This window comes from Pagrus pagrus (assembly GCF_965226575.1).
Source record: "Pagrus pagrus genome assembly, chromosome: 21".
NCBI lineage: Eukaryota > Metazoa > Chordata > Actinopteri > Spariformes > Sparidae > Pagrus > Pagrus pagrus.
Genome location: NC_140208.1, coordinates 8,065,170 through 8,081,845, shown reverse-complemented (window position 1 = coordinate 8,081,845; position 16,676 = coordinate 8,065,170). Strand labels below are relative to the sequence as shown.

Here is a 16,676-nt window from a genome sequence, read left to right as displayed (position 1 = left end):
TATATTCATCCACAGCTCCACAGGTGCAGAACAATCAGCACCAACTTAATCTACAGATTCATATCATGCGTCAGCGCACATACACACACACAGACGCCATGGACCTTCCTGCTCCTCAGTCCTTCATTTTCACTCCTCTTTGCACCTGCATTTGCCAGACTGTCTATGTACCCATCTTTCTTTCATGCCTTGTGTCTCAGCAGAGCTACAAGACAGTGTATAAGCGAGGGAGAGTGTGTGTGTGTGTGTGTGTGTGGTCATGTCAGGAGCTCAAGGCTGCGTTTTCTCGCCCTGCTTTAATAAATCATAAAGAGCTCTGTTCCTCTGCATGAACAAACAGTACAACAGTATCATTGCCAGAGACAACAACGGATGTGGAGAGGAGAAACCGTAGATGCATAAAGGAGGAGACGACAACAACGATTGTTATATAAATATGTGTGTGTGTGTTTGTTGTGTGTGTGTGAATGTGAATGCAGAAGGCGCGTCCTTGCGAGCTGGCTGTCCTGCTGAAGTGTGGGGAGTGGAAGGGAATATTATGTCCATCGCTATCTAACTGTTCTCATCTTTCAACACAAATACGAGGCAGGAAACAAAACAGATTCACTCCTGTTCTCCATGATGGTGTTTTTTTTTCTTTCTTCTTTAGTTTGCTGACATCACTTTGAAGTTAAACAATCAGCCAGAAATAAGTAAGTCCCTGCAGTCTCCATTTACTCCAAAAACTGTAAATAACTTGGCATTAAAACGATCATTAAAAACCAAAACAACAAACGCGTGAGAGATTTTCAAATCTAAATGTGACTTAGTGGACCCCAGAAACGTATCAAACGTTGAAGTTTTATGACATTAACTCTTATTTTCTCTTCTCCTTTTTAATACAAATCAGTTTATAAAATACACAAAAAATTAATTAATTCAGATTTTCTTCTTATCTCGCATTAGTATTTCATTTTTCGGCTCTTTCCTTTCCCTATTTTTTGATCTTGCCTAATAAACCAGCCATAGTAGGCTAGGATCTGTTAATCACCCATATACAGCACTACATCCTGCTGTCACATAAACTCTGGGGCTCTGGACAAACAGTTAAAATTGAATTTTCAACTTTGAAAAGTCGAGTTTTACAGATTCACTTAACAGAAATGCTCTGAGATTATGTGATTTTACCTCCGTATAAAAGATTTTTGACTTTATTTGCGATTCAATTTTTGGAAATCGCAAATAAAGAAGAATTATCACAGTGTAAGATTTCAAAATCCATCAAATAAATATGTTAAAAAAGGGAGTTTTGTACAAATAAGTGACCTTTTATTTCATCCAGTACTATACTCAGTGACTGATGCATGAATACTTCTGTGATTTGATTAGATTAGTTTTAATTTGAAAGATTTAGAGCTCTCTCTCACACACACACACACACACACACAAAACTCAGCAAAGACCTCCTACATCCTCATACACCCATAAAACTTCTCACACGCCCCCATTATTCACCACTGCACGGCAGGAAGCACATGAGCATCTCACGCTCTTTCCGACCTGCCGGTGTACCCAGAGTGGACAGACTGTGTGGACCCTTGTGGTTACGCCTGCATACATGTAAACACAGACAAACCTAACAATCTGGACTGTGTGGACAGACTGCAATGATGATGGTGATGGTTCTCATAATGTCAGTAACTGTGATGATAAAGACGGCAGCAGCCTCGGCGCCCGACGCCGAGATGGACATTAAACCCGGAGCTGAGACCGTCTTGGCCAAACAAACCCTGTCAATCTGCAACCAGCTGCCATCCGAGGTCACAGAAATTCCCCTCAACATCTCCAGTGACACCGAATGCCTGTGAGTACAGACAAACACACACCTAGCCAGGAAAATGCATCCATCGCAGATGTTTATGTGTCACTTGCTCGCTGGAATCTCAGAGAAAGTTGAATTTCCGAGCATATTAATACTGCAGGTTGATTTGTGGTGTTACTTTGTTATGATAATGACGCTTATCTCTTGATGCATTCGCCGTCTGGTTTGCAACTGTGCAGAAAACTACTAAATAAGCTTTTATGTGAAATATTTCTCAGCATATTAATGCCAAGACAGGAGAGCAACAACAACAACAACATGCTCTGGCCAATTTCTCTTCTACTCTCTAATTTAAAAAAAAATAAAATCAGTACCTCAACTGAAATGTAGCTCATCTTAATGGCCTGCTGTGAATGTGATGGTGGCTCTCTCCTGGTTTCTTTTTCTCCTTCATTTGAATTGTTGTAGTTGGATATTGCTGTATTTTATATAGTTATTTCTGCTGTAAGAGAGGCACTCCAGAAATATAATACGGGTTCTTATTCTGGTGATATTTTGAATTGCCCGCCACATATTTTTAGTAGTGTTTAATATTGTAGGACAATAACATTTTGTTTTAAATAAGGCCAACATTAAGTCAAAGACATCCTGACACTCGAGTCTCAAAGATGAAAATCAAATCAAAGTCAGGGGATCCTACATTTCCCACAATGCAACAGCCTTAAAGTCGGGTAAATACCAGCGTCTTTGATACTCTCTACCTCCGGGTATCCTCCATTCAGGATCACTCCGAGTACGAGTCGAACTCCTGATGATGAGTCAACCGTCTTTAATGTGTAAAACTGATGTTGCGTCCCTCCACTTAACTACGACAAGTGACGCGGATCAATATTACAGAGGTTACGTCCCAAAATAGTAAAGCCCATTCACCATTTTGCGCCAGTACAGATTTAGGGAATATGCAATGCAGACAATTAAAAATCCTATCTCGTGAGCGTGCAGTCGTTTAGACCTCTCATTTAGATAATTCCTCTCTAATCCTTGCTCATCTCCTCTTGGCTGAATTTTGCTCTAAACTTGCCAATTCTGGTTTTATTACTGTCAACATTCATTCACTCAGGAAATGTATGCACAGCACGTCTGTTTGTCCTTGGCGGCCTCGGCGGCTATCCACAGAAAAACTTCATGGAAACAGAAGTTATGTTTAGTTTCAGTTTGTCTCACAAAAACATGTCGTGTTTGTCCTTGACGTAACAAAGGCATCAAATGAATTTTTCTTCCTTATAGAACATTTGCAAAGTGAATTTTGTTTGAATATTTTAAATTGTGCGAGTGTAAACTGTTGACAGTAGTTTATTGGCGTTTTAGTCTTCTTCATTGAATTTATGCATTTCTGCCACCAACTGGTGGCTGTGTATTGTGTTGTCCCCGTACTGCTAAGTGCTAAAAGTTAGCATTATGGTACCAAAAATAGACAAGTGTCAGGGAACTAGCTCAGCAATGTCAATTACACATAGCTAACAGTTGCCAGCATTGGGGAACAGTAGCCTCCCTAATCTAGACTTGTAGACTTGTCTAGTGTTTTGAATTTCGTAAGGGTGCGTTTTATTGCTTATGAAATTACCACGACTACTTTGGATGCCAAGAACGTCGACCTAAAGCGTATGCACAAAAATGCAAGTAGTGACACCCCAATTACAGTAGCTTTGTAGTGGCTGTTGCTCATGTCAAAGTGTCCTTGTGCAAGATAAGTCCAAGGTAAATCCACTTACCATTTAGATAAGGGAAAGGGATGCACATACTTGATAGAATATACAATATTTGTACGCATAGTATTCACAATACATACTTAAACACCGCTTCCTAGGAGGCTGATTTCGTATGTACATTGTACTGAAATATGGTTTCTTGCCAAGACTTAGTTGAGTAGTTGATACACCTCTCATGTATGTAGAGAAATTATGAAGCTAAAACTAGCAGCCAGCTATCTTAGCTCGGCACAAAGACAAAAAACAGGGGGACACGTGCTAACCTGCCCTTGTGGAATAGTTGTTTTTAGCTCTAGAGAGCTACCTTTGGAAGAGTCAGGCTAGCTGTATCCCCTTGTTTCCTGTCATTATGCTAAGCTAATTAGTTTGCCGGCTACTGGCTGTAGCTTCATACTTCCAACGTTTTCTTCAAAGGTGCAATATGCAAAAAAAATAGATAGTGAATCACAGTTTTGATGTAATGACCTCTGTGCATTGTGTTGCAGAGAAGTAGCATGCTAACTAGCTAACTCTGTTCCATCCCAGTCCAAGGTTCCCTTGCTAGCGTTGTAAACACTTCCCAAACTCCCAGTCAGGATCGCTACCTGCATGGCTAACAGAGCTAACTAGCTAACGCCAACTACAGTTGCTATGCTAGCCCTTATTTGTTTTGAGTATGAATTCGACAGGTGGTCAATTCTTACATATTGCAGCTTTAAGACTTGCGCTGTTATATAATGTTGTTTTAGCCTCCGAAGGTGTGATTAAAGGTACTAAAAGTGACTTGGGTGTTTATGCCAGAGTGACACACAGCTGGATGAGGCAAGAGAGGATGATTGCTACATGGAGTGAACACTGGCTTCTTGTTTTGGCCGTTGAAACGTTTTGAAGGAATCTCAGGGCCAGAAGAGAGGAGGAGGTGGGATGGTGGCCGTGGGGTCCGCATGAAGATGAGGACTGACTCAAGCTTCTGCACAAACACGACTTTACATAGACAAGAATAGAGTGAAGTTTTGATTGAATGAAATAAAAGAAGGCTACAGTCGACATGGAAACACAGACAAGGACTCACTTTGCGGGAGAGGCAGCATCTGTTCCCAGGAGACGTATTGTGAACTCCCAGGTGTGTGATCTCATCTGTTCTGCTCTGCTCAAAGGTCAAGGCTCAGGAACAGTGCGCATATCTACAAGTATGCAGCACTAGGTGGCCATTTCAGATGGCCACGTGCAAAATAAGCTCGGGATCTTATCAAGACATCGTGTACACAAAACATGCTTCTTGCAGGAAAAGAAAAACCCCAACGTGAGTGAACTTGTCACGGCCTCGCTCGTGCCCTGATGATTTCTACATTTGCATTTCAGCGATGACATTCCTGTCGTCTGCGTATCGCCGAGAGCTGATGTGATGTGATGTGATGTGATGTGAGTGGCTGTTTCTGTTCCAACAGGGAAGTTAAGCAGACGCAGATCGGAGTGATTCCCCAGGGCGCCCTCAGCCGCCTGCAGCACCTCAGGATACTGTACGTGAGTGCGTCTGTGGCTCATGTTCATTCTTTGATGTGCAACATAATGAACTGAGGAGGTCAAAACACTGAGGATTTGGATCATCCAAACCAAAGGAGAAGTGCGGAGGAGGGTGAAGAGTCTTTGTTCAGACCTCATCGACAAATGTCTCTTTGCTTTGTGTTATTCCTTCTGATTTAAAACAGGAATTTGGTGCTAATGCAGCTTAATATTTAGCTGGATTTATACACAGTGCATGAAGCTGGAGCATTTAAATTATCTCCTACATTCAAAATGTTTCTACGTAAATTTAAATCACATATAAAAATCCCTGAAATTAATGGAAAATGATACATGGAAGTGTTATATCTGTCTTTTATTGTGCATTGATGTGGATAACAGCAAACCTGCAACAGGTGATTTTATAGATGAATCCATTTATTTTTATCTTTACTTTCTGCTTCATTAGTCTTTCGCTACATTTGCTTTTTAATAGTAATTTCCAGTGTGTGTTTTTTCTCCTGAGGGGAGACACGAATGACTATCCTCATTATTAATTCATGTATCGTTTAATCTTATAGTCTGTCTTTGAAAAACACCCTCGACAATTTCCAAACGTGAAGTCTTCAAACCAGCGAAACCCAAAAATATATTCAGTTTACACTCGTATAAAAACAGAGAAAAAGTAGAAAGTCACCTTAGTGGTGAAGCTTGAACCAGACAATGTTTTTCATTCAGCCACAGATGAATGATCTCCTCTCCAAAAGTAAGGCTCTGAAAACTTAAATCCAAAGGAAGCATTTAAGAATTGAGAGGTGAGAGATGTATTATTCTATTTTCAATGGTTTTTCAAGGTTAAATAAATAAGAAATACCCTGTTTGAATTGTGCCATGAATAACACACACGGTGTTTTGTCAATTTAAAAGATACGTTACTTACTTCAAGCCAAGACAGAACCAGTTTGTCTCAGGCCGGGCTCATTCTGTAGGAGTATCAGGCAGATTTAAGCCCGTTACGCCCCTCCTGACAACTGGAGGAGACATCTGGTTCGAGCGCTTGGTCGGTCCCAGATTATCTAGTAATATGACGTGTGCACAGATCCAGTCTTTAACTTCCTACACTGACTCCAGACTCATCAGGGCTGCTCTGATAAATATCAAATGTGTTTGATATCTAGGATTCAAAATCTGGAGGACCACTACTGTCATTTTCGAGTCTGTTGCACTTCCAATACACACTTTCTATGTGTACTTGCATGACAAAGAACAGGTGTGCCCTACTTGATGTTGTTTGAAGCTGTGAGATCACACTCACTCAATGTTTCTCCACTACCTCAGCATCATATCCAAGAACGACATGCTGGAGAGTATCGGTGCGTTCGCCTTCAGCAGCCTCCCTCAGCTCACCAACATGTGAGTACACATGCAGTTGCAGAAGAGCTGCGAGAGCTTAGCACCCAGATAGTCGAGGAGAAAGCTCAGCAGGGTGGTGGAGACAAGATATGTCAAAGAATAAATGTGAGTGACGGCATGCGTTACTGTTTCCCTCAGCTTCATCTCTGAGAACATTGAGCTAGCGAGTATCGGAGCTTTTGCTTTCTCTGATCTCCCTGAACTCACTGAGATGTAAGTATAACTGGCAGGATAATGGCAGTGGTGAAAGCCAGTGATTGTAAGTCATTCATATTAATGAGTACCTGACTAAATGTGTTTCTTTCAGGACTATAACAAAGTCAAAACACCTGCGACGCATCCATCCAGATGCGTTCAAGAACCTCGTGAAACTTCAGATTCTGTGAGTGCTCGGTGAGAGTGCGGCGAGGAGGAGGAATACTTTTCTTCTCCAATTTGTGTTTGTCAAACTGATTGTGAGTCCAAAATGGGTCATGGGTGACAGGCCTACTTCTGATGGGCCCCCACACGACCAGAGACATGATTTTTTAATGAGCTCGGTTCCCCTGGAAGAGAAATCAAGTGTCACACTTCATCTACGAAAAAAGAAGCGAACCATCATTTCAGCCATGTTAAATCTCTTCGCTGCAAAAGAAAAAAAAGCTTTTCAACCGGCCTCAAAATGACCATTTATAAAGGAAAGTACACCCCCGAAATTCTTTACCGTCATTATCAGAACTGTTACTGTTAAGTATGTCCCAATTTGTGAGAACTGGGACACATAAAAAGAAGTCGCTCTGGTGAAAATTTTAACTTTAAACCAGAGCACTTTAGCACAAGGACGATGTATTTTGAATTAGACCTCAAATATTTCTGATTTGTATGATGATTAAATGTCCATGATGTTGCTCTCCCAAAGTGATCTTGAACCTGGCTTAGTAGTTTATTTGAAAAAAGTTTAATTATTTTTCTTGAAGGTTGAATACAAAGAGGTCTAAACTCTAAAAGGAAGCTGTTAAATGTTGCATAAAAATGAAAATATGTCTATTTGATTGCTTTTTAGACAAAAAAAACCCTGTTATTTAGTCTAAAATATCACAGTTTTGTTCCAAAATGTAGCAAAATCTTTTCAAAAAAGCTTTTCATAAGTACAGTCCAAATTCAGGTATTAGCCACGCAAGCTAGCAGCGTGGCTCTATGGATTACAGCGCCAATCGGTCGGTCCGTTGATCTACTTTGGTCCAAAACTCAAACAGAATCAGTAGTAGGTCTGAAGTGCCTTTAACCTGCAGTCTTTCTAATGGCCGGCAGAGGGCGACGCAACTGGTTGCAAAAAGAAATCTGATTTTATGTAAACTTATGAGAAAATGACCCTTATTTTCACTTGATTTATTACCCCAGTAAACAGTTTCCTAACGAGTTTATGGTCTCAATCACTATGTTCACGTCTTCTTCAATAGAGTATTGTGTTCACAAAATAGACGATAAAGCAGGCTAGGCTCTCTTTAGGGGTGTGGCTACCTTGTGATTGGCGAGTCACTACCTTTGCTTGTCCTCGGCCGTAATACCAAACTCGAGGCTTTAAAGCGGTAGTCAGCAAACCAATGGCTGACGTCAGAAATATCCCATCATCTACGAGGTGGGTTGACAGGAAAGATTCTCATGATCCCAAGAGTATGAATCCATGAGGGATCCAGGGTCACCATTGACTTCTGGTTTCGCACTGGACATGAACAGCAGATGAAGTCCAGTGCCTTTTTTTTTATCCTATCTGACTTTTTGCTCTTAATACTAGCATAAATGAGCATTTACTCTTATTAAACTAAATAAGAGTGAATAATAATGAATTAATCGGTGTTTTACAGACTGATGAATAGATAATGAATGTTGAACTTGTTACGTGTTATTGCCAAAAGCAGGACAGTTGTTTGGAGCGTGTAGCTCTTTAAATGTCTGATTAATCTTTCAGCCAGCTGAGCTTCTCTCTGAAACGTTTTGGAAACCCTTCACTTGATAATTATTTTATCTCGGTCAACACGATGAATGTTACATTGTCTGATTTTATCACAATGACTCACTTGCACAGAGGGTCTGTTTTTCAGAGGTTGAAGTGTGAGAGTTGCAACATTTGGTGCTTAATCTGCACATCACAGGATCATCTCCAACACCGGACTGAGAATTTTTCCAGACTTCACCAAGATCCACTCGACGGCCAGTGACTTTCTTTTGTAGGTCAACACAATATACCCAAATGTATATATATATACAAATACACGCTGAAATAAACATCCACACAGCATTATTCCCACATGCATTTGAGCATATAGTTTATACATTATGCACAACCAATTAATTATGCCCAGAGGAAATAACACCAAAAAACATGTAGTTAAAACCTACGCACTTTGTTAGAATATCCAGCCTATAACCGTCTCATATATGCATACATCTGTTGTTTTTCTACTTGAAAATATGGTATTTCCTTCTCATTTATCATGTGTTTTATATCTACACAGTGGCCTGCAAGAGAACAGCCACATCGAGAGAGTCCCCGTCAATGCTTTCAGAGGCCTCTGCACTCAAACTATCAGCGAGATGTGAGAGATTCATCACTTTTTTAGAAACAGACGCTCCAACCCTCACACAGCTCCGAGTGGGCTTTACATGCGCAATGATGAATGTTCCCCGAGATGCTCCCTGCCCTCTTTACTGAGCTCTGTCTTCTCTCTGCATCTCTCAACACTCTTACTGCTAAAAATTGCCACTTCATTTTTTCATTGTCCCTCTTTGAAGTCGCTGGAAACCGCGTACAGGTGTATATGTAGGCCGACTGAATCAGAGTCAAGAAATCAGAGTGGCTCGTGTTTTAATCTTGCTCTTCTTTGGTGAAAAATATGGTGATCAATATTTTATTTACCAGCCTATTAATACCCTGGTATACCTCTATATGTTACAGAGGTTAATTGTGGATGTAACTTGCATCAAATCATTAAAATAAATAAATATTTAATATACAATTTGTGTTATTATCTTATGAAATATGATGCAATGTATATATTAAACTGCCAAATAGAGTGTTAAATAGTTTTAAAACATCTAAAAGCAGCTTTAATGGTTCTGCATTAGTAATAACAATCCAATATTCAGTATAAAACAGTTCCTCCACATAATAATCACATTTACTTTTAATAATTTACGTGCATTTTGCTGCTAATTCTTGCTGTTATTACTTTAACCTGAGTAACATTCTTCCACTTTTAAATTGTAGTATTGTCGCCTTTACTTAAAGCCATAAGCCATACATTTATGGTGATGTGCTTTTGTGCAAGAGTTTGATGGGAAGATTCATTTATGAAGCTACAACCAGCGGCTAGTTAGCTTAGCTTAGCTTAGCTTAGCACAAAGACTGGAAACAGGGGGAAACTGCTAGCCTGGCTCTGTCAAAAGGTTAACAAATACACTGACCAGCAGCTCTAAAGCTCACTAACTAACACATTATGCCTCTTTTGTTTAATCTCGACGAAAACTATAATTTGTTATTTTATTGTGTGAGTTCTGTCTTAGCTTAGCATGTTGGACAAGACTAAACAAGACGTTGGGAGTAATTAGCTTGATACTACAGCTGTGTTATTGATCAGTTGCTCCAGTGAGACACAATTGTGGCCAATTAGTCAAAAGCACTATTTTCAACGCACCGTTTATTACTGTGTTGTCTCTCATGGCCGATAGTCCTTGAACAGGCTAACGGCTGAAAATAACTTCTGTTTACTACAGCTGATTAACAAACAACAACAAAAAAGTACCTGAAATAGGACAAACCTTAACCTACAGCTAGTTTAAAATATCAACCGTTAGACTGACTTGATAAACCGTCAACTACAGCGTACAGTAATATTGGTATAAAGTGTGGTTTTTGTACATATTAAAATATAATGTGTGAATTAGCATGCTTTACAGGTAGACTTTCCTTTTGTTTCTGGTCTTTATGCTAGGTTAAGCTAACGGTCTGCTGCCTGCAGGTTCACATTTACCTGGCAGATATGAGAGTGGCACCAACCATCTCATCTAACTCTCAGCAGGAAGTGCATTTCCCAAAACGTTAAGCAGAGAAGCAGGATTCGGTTTGCCTGCAGCTTCCAGGTCCAGACCTGTGAAAGTAATGTTCTGCTAAATAGCAAAAAAAAAAAGGAAGAACGAGATCAAGAAGAAGTCTTACATAACACGAAATACAATTTATTCCTGCATTCGTACGAGCCGGAGAGAACAGAAGAACTTCACACGCTAAAAAAAGCTTTGATAGTTCAGATAAGTTTGCTGCTGGGACCGCTCTGTGCTGCAGCCACATGACTGTAATTTGGCTTCTCTCTCTAATGACAGACGGCTCACCAGAAATGGAATCAAGGAGGTGGCAAGTGACGCCTTCAACGGCACAAAGATGCACAGATTGTGAGTCACAGGCAGAGACACAATTACAAACAGAAGATTTACCAAAAACATTTTTAAAAAAGATAGCTCTCATATTTGATTTCTCTTTTTTTTCCCCCTCCTTCTCTTACAGGCGCCTAAATGGCAACCAACAGCTTACTCACATCAACCCCGACGCCTTTGTGGGTTCCAGCGAGTTGGTGGTACTGTAAGCATGACATCCTACATGATTCACCGTCCTCATCATCATCACTTATTAATCTCAGGATGTAGGAGAGAGGAGCAGTGAGGCATGTGTGCGGGGGGGATGGCTAAAAAAAAAACTGCACAAAACGTGCCAGATAACGGTAAAAATAAACTGAGAGCAGGTGAAGTCATTAACGGGAGAGAGAGGGACTTTTTTTTTAAAAACCTGTGTATTCCCCGAAGAGACACCTTGAAGCAGCAATCAGAAAGAAAAAATTGTATTTGTTTTCCTTTCAGGCTGTCGTTGCTGTAATGTTTGCTTCGCTCTACATCCTCGTAATCACTTGGCAATCAAACAGTGGCTCTTTCCTGTTCAGGAAATTTCTGATTTGGTGTTTTATATCGAGCAAAACTGGGACTTTGTTGATATAACTTCTTCTCTCAGTCAGAAAAATAACTCACCATCGGTCAAATGTGTGTTACATATAACAAACAATGTTTAAATGGCATTGAGCCTGAAAGTTAAAGGGACAGTTCACTTCAAAATAAAAAAAAACACATATTTTTCCTCTCTCTAGACTTATTTATCCATCTGGATGGTTTTGCTGTGAGTTGCCGAGTTTTGCAGATATCTGCCGTAGAGATCAGATCAGACACCGATAGACTACTATTGAAAAACTCACCAGTAATGTCTCTTTCAAAAATCATGACCGGGTTTCTCAAGATAATCCACAGACCTCGTATGTCAACATTAATGGTGTCCCTCTCAGCTGAGCTACAGCGGTAGCTAGCTTAAATACCTAGCCTATAGGACTGAAACCGGATAATCCACTCAGCGACTCGCACCAAAACAATCTAGATGGATAAGCAGCACTGCAGGTAAGACGAAACATTTTGATTTTGGGGTGAACTGTCCCTTTAAATGACTTCTCCGTTAATACCACAGTGTTTGTATTTGTTTCTGCAGGGACGTTTCCCACACAGCCCTCAGTTCCCTGCCGGAGAACATCCTCGGTGGACTCCAGAAGCTGATCGCAGAGTCCGTCATCCATCTGAAGGAGCTTCCTCCTCTGCAGCTCTTCACCAACCTCCAGGAGGCCCACCTGACGTACCCGTCGCACTGCTGCGCCTTCCACAACGCACACGGGAACAGGTATCATCAAGAGGTGTCCCAACACCTTATTGTGAAAGGATCAAAGTATAATTAGATTAGGATGTGATCGAAAAAGGTTAAAAGGGCATTTTTATTTTCATTTTGATGTTAATTACCATTCTTATTGCAGTATTGACCCACAGAGCCTTGATCCTGAAGTTGTGTTGCCTGAAAAACTCAGGAAAACCCTGAAAAAAATCATTTTTGTTTGTGCTAGATCGAGTTGGAACCCCGTCCTCTGCTCACATCCTGATGCTCCGGATATGCTTCACTTCTACAAGGACCACTGCTCCAACTCCACCGCCATCATCTGCACCCCAACCCAAGATGAGTTTAACCCCTGTGAGGACATCATGTCCGGCATCCCACTACGGATCCTCATCTGGTTCATCTCCATCCTCGCCCTGCTGGGGAACGCAGCGGTGCTTCTGGTCCTGCTGGGTACGGATTTGAACAATCGAATTGCACGTTAGGTTTTCTATTTATTTTCTATTTTCTATTCGCACTTTACGTCAGTGTTTCCTTTTTATGAGACTTTAAACTTTTCTTCCACTACATTTAAGAAGCAAATCTACTCTTTACTCCGTCCCTGCTTTGTAGATAAAACGTTTAGAGATTCAACATGAGATTACTGAATAATTTAACTTACTACTTTTATCATTTCTTTGCTGCTTTCCTTCTTTACTTGCCTCATGTCCTACTTTCTCCCACCATTTTCCCACACCCTTTTCCTGCTTTCCTTCCTTGTGTTATTTCTTTCTTTCTACATTCTTTCGTAATTTTCAAACAGTTCCTTGCTTTTGTGCTTATATCCTTTCTTATTTACTTCTATTTCTTTACCAAATCTGGAATTAAAAGGTTTCGCACGACAGCAGAACTAAGTTTGACTCTCTTTTACGGTACAATATGAGCCTGAGAATATAAGAAAACTTTACTTATCTCACATTTTGTCGGTCTGTCTCACAGGCAGCCGCTCCAAACTGACTGTTCCCCGTTTCCTCATGTGCCACTTGGCCTTTTCTGACCTCTGCATGGGCGTCTACCTGGTCGTCATAGCAACTGTAGACATAGTCACTCATGGGCGGTACTATAACCACGCCATAGACTGGCAGACGGGCCTGGGCTGCAGCGCCGCGGGCTTCTTCACGGTGTGTATAGCTCTACATAAATAAATAAACGTAAAACAACAGTCGAACACTGGTAATGTGTGTGTTTGTGTGTCCGTGCAGGTTTTTGCCAGTGAGCTGTCGGTGTTCACGCTGACAGCGATCACCCTGGAGCGCTGGTACACCATCACGCACGCTCTGCGGCTCGACCGTAAGCTTTGCCTGAGACACGCGTGTACCGTCATGACGGCAGGGTGGATCTTCTCGTCCCTCGCCGCTCTGCTGCCCACAGTCGGGGTCAGCAGCTACGGCAAGGTGAGCGCTTCATTCTCCATTGTTCAAGGTGTTGGGGATGCAAAATGGTGCATGAACTCGTACTCAAGTAAAAAATATGCTTTATATGTGCAGGTGAGCATCTGCCTGCCCATGGACGTGGAGTCTCTGGTGTCTCAGGTCTATGTGGTGTCTCTCCTCCTCCTCAACATCCTGGCCTTCTTCTGTGTGTGCGGCTGTTACCTCAGCATCTACCTGACCGTCCGCAACCCCTCGTCCGCGCCAGCCCACGCCGACACCAGCGTGGCCCAGCGCATGGCCGTCCTCATCTTCACCGACTTCGTCTGCATGGCTCCCATCTCCTTCTTTGCCGTCTCAGCCGCCCTCAAGCTCCCTCTCATCACCGTCTCGGACGCCAAGATCCTGCTGGTCCTCTTCTACCCGATCAACTCCTGCTGCAACCCCTTCCTGTACGCCTTCTGCACCCGCAACTTCAGGCGAGATTTCTTTCTCCTCTCGGCTCGATTCGGCCTGTTTAAGACCCGGGCGCAGATTTACCGGACAGAGAGTTCAACCTGTCAGCAGCCGCCGTGGATCCCTGCAAAGAGCAGCCATGTGATGCTGTACTCATTGGCCACTGCACTAAGTCCGGATGGGAAACAAGACGAGGGCTGACTGTCATTCAGAAGAAGATACAGACTTGTTATAGCTGGATTGTCAAGAGGAGGGTTGTATTTCTGTCCACCGAGAAGTCCTTAAAGTATTACAACAGTTGTTCACAAAATAAAGTTGGAGAGTGCCTCACAAACCCAAATAAATCACATTGGCACTTGACAGATTTTTGGCAACCCAGTCACCAGGATTTAATGTTAGCAGTCAATGTTTCTCCGGAGACACGTCCAAGGTTGACATTTGTACCAGCCGTGGCATATCACATTCGTATTATATGCTCGTTAGCTGTCTTTCACATCAGGAGATGGAGGGGAAGGAGGTAGCGTCATTACAAGCTGCAAGGCTTGTTTACGGGGACATTACGGAAGCATCTCCAGGCAATTTTGTGGCGACCAAAACAGGCATTTTAAGCTAAACCATGATGTTTTTCTAACCCTGACCAAGTGTTTTTTGTGCCTAAAGCATACGCACAGTGCTGTGACAAAAGAGAAATAGAAGATTGGATGTAAATAAATGTTGCAACATGAAGAAACTTTGCAGAAACGTATTTAGCTCACGTTTATTCTGGCGATTAGGTTGTTTTTGGGCACATGTGCAACAAAAACAGTCGCATCCTGGAGTTCTGAACAGGCTCAGGTTACAGATTCAACATGCCACAGACGCTCATCGACGGCCCGACATTGGCCAAAAGCTGACTCGGCCCTTATGCTTCAGATGACATCGGATGCATCTCTGATTTGCTGCCAGTATCTTTGGCCCGTGCGACAGCTGCTCACTCGTCGGGCCTGACCTCAGGCATGCAAATACGGAGGGCACAAGTGTCCACTGTGACACATGGGTAAACTCTGCTATACGTACCCAGTGTCCAAACAAAATCCATGTAAAGATAGCTCCAGAACAACTGCAGACACTTTGACCAGATCGAGGTCAAACAGCTGCCCCAGATAATTCCCCCACGTTTGTTTTAAGTCGATTGAAAGGCCAGATGGGTGAAGTTCACCGCATCACAACAACTGAGTTTGCGAGCAGGAAGAACAGAAGAAGAAGTAAACTGATTTTTCACTTTCACTCATCGTCTTACGCTCACAGAAATGCCATCCATCTGGTGTCCCGAGATGATGAAACGAACCGAAGCGCTTTGAAACAGTTTAATAAAGGTTTCGACACTCGGGATATCAGCGCACGCACATCAGAAAAAGCAACATTCATTTCACATTCAGCATCATGATTGAATGATATTCATTAAGAAACGCACCGCAGGGACCTTCTGATTAATAATCTCCTCATATACTCTGTCTGCTGTAGCTCGCCACGTCCCTGTTACCCTTCGGTTTGCCTGTTTTGGTTTTGTTTTTAACTGAAGGACGTGTTATTATGTTTGTGAATGAAAGCATTATTAAGAGCCACTTTTTTAATATATCTGTGTGTTTTGTGCAGAATGTATTTTCATGGTGTTTTTCACTTATAAATTTGTTTATTAAATCATCTCTTTGTACGTTGAATGAGTGTATAAGGAGTAGTAACAAAAGGTAAAACTCTCTCTCTCACACACACACACACACACACACACACACACACTAAACTGAGCTGTCTTTATCTAGAAATACCGTCCTTGAGAGCATCCAAAGCTTTTCAAGGACAAAGTGACCCCGTCAACCTCCGCTCTGTGTGCCAGGGAGGGTGGGTGGATCTGGGAGGGGGGAGACGACACAGCTGCTCATCCTGCTTATTACAGGAGGATGGATATGGCAACTAGATAACACACACACACACACACACACACACACACTAAGGAGCAAGCAACACAGCGTTTCAAGGCTGCAGCTGCAAGAAGAATCCGAGTGCATCTCATTGATATGGATACACTGCCTCCTACATGCCGACAATGAACATGTGCGTGCATTTATGCTCTTTAGCCACCAGGAGGTGCTGCTGCTACTGTCTGCAACTTTACAATGAACAATTGTTTAATAAATACTTTTTAAAGCTTTTCCTTCATTGTTAACACTGAAAACAACTTTTTAACTTAATGTATTTTACTATAAATGTACCTTTTATTAACTTATGCAACTTTATACTTCTACTTTACATCTCAGATGCAAATATTGTACTTTCTTTGTTACTGTTTACTCTTCAGATTACATTATTTTAAAACCTTCTTTCAAGTGTTAAATCAGGTATCTGCTAATTTGGTGATTTTTAATTAGATTTTCACAATAAATTGAAGCGTTATATGTTCCTTTACAGCGGGGCTGCTCATAGTGGGGCCCGCAGGTCAAAGTTGGCCCACCACAAGGATCACATTCGCCTGCAAGATTGAAAAAAAAAATACAAATAACGCTTTGAAAAGAATAATTTTAATGCTTTAGGCAATGACACTGCACAGGAAAAATCATCCAGTGATGGGAACTTCAGAT

At 41.7% G+C, this 16,676-nt stretch overlaps 1 protein-coding gene across 1 annotated transcript; it reads left to right on the top strand.

Annotated features, from left to right (window-relative positions):
• The first annotated feature begins 1,471 nt into the window (after nt 1-1,471).
• On the top strand, nt 1,472-15,744 carry fshr (follicle stimulating hormone receptor). The gene is made up of 14 exons (XM_084343078.1): nt 1,472-1,843; nt 4,998-5,069; nt 6,391-6,465; nt 6,604-6,678; nt 6,773-6,847; nt 8,598-8,672; nt 8,961-9,041; nt 10,822-10,890; nt 11,003-11,077; nt 12,023-12,208; nt 12,426-12,649; nt 13,175-13,356; nt 13,438-13,629; nt 13,723-15,744. The coding sequence occupies exons 1-14, from the start codon at nt 1,647-1,649 to the stop codon at nt 14,260-14,262; spliced, it is 2,118 nt and encodes a 705-aa protein (XP_084199204.1). The 5' UTR covers nt 1,472-1,646; the 3' UTR covers nt 14,263-15,744.
• Nucleotides 15,745-16,676: the final 932 nt, after the last annotated feature.

Coding starts and splice junctions, on each gene's coding strand:
- fshr (XM_084343078.1), top strand. CDS start 1,647: ATGATGATGGTGATGGTTCTCATAATGTCAGTAACTGTGATGATAAAG. Junction 6,466..6,603: donor CTCCCTCAGCTCACCAACAT/GTGAGTACACAT, acceptor TGTTTCCCTCAG/CTTCATCTCTGAGAACATTG. Junction 13,357..13,437: donor GCGCCGCGGGCTTCTTCACG/GTGTGTATAGCT, acceptor GTGTCCGTGCAG/GTTTTTGCCAGTGAGCTGTC.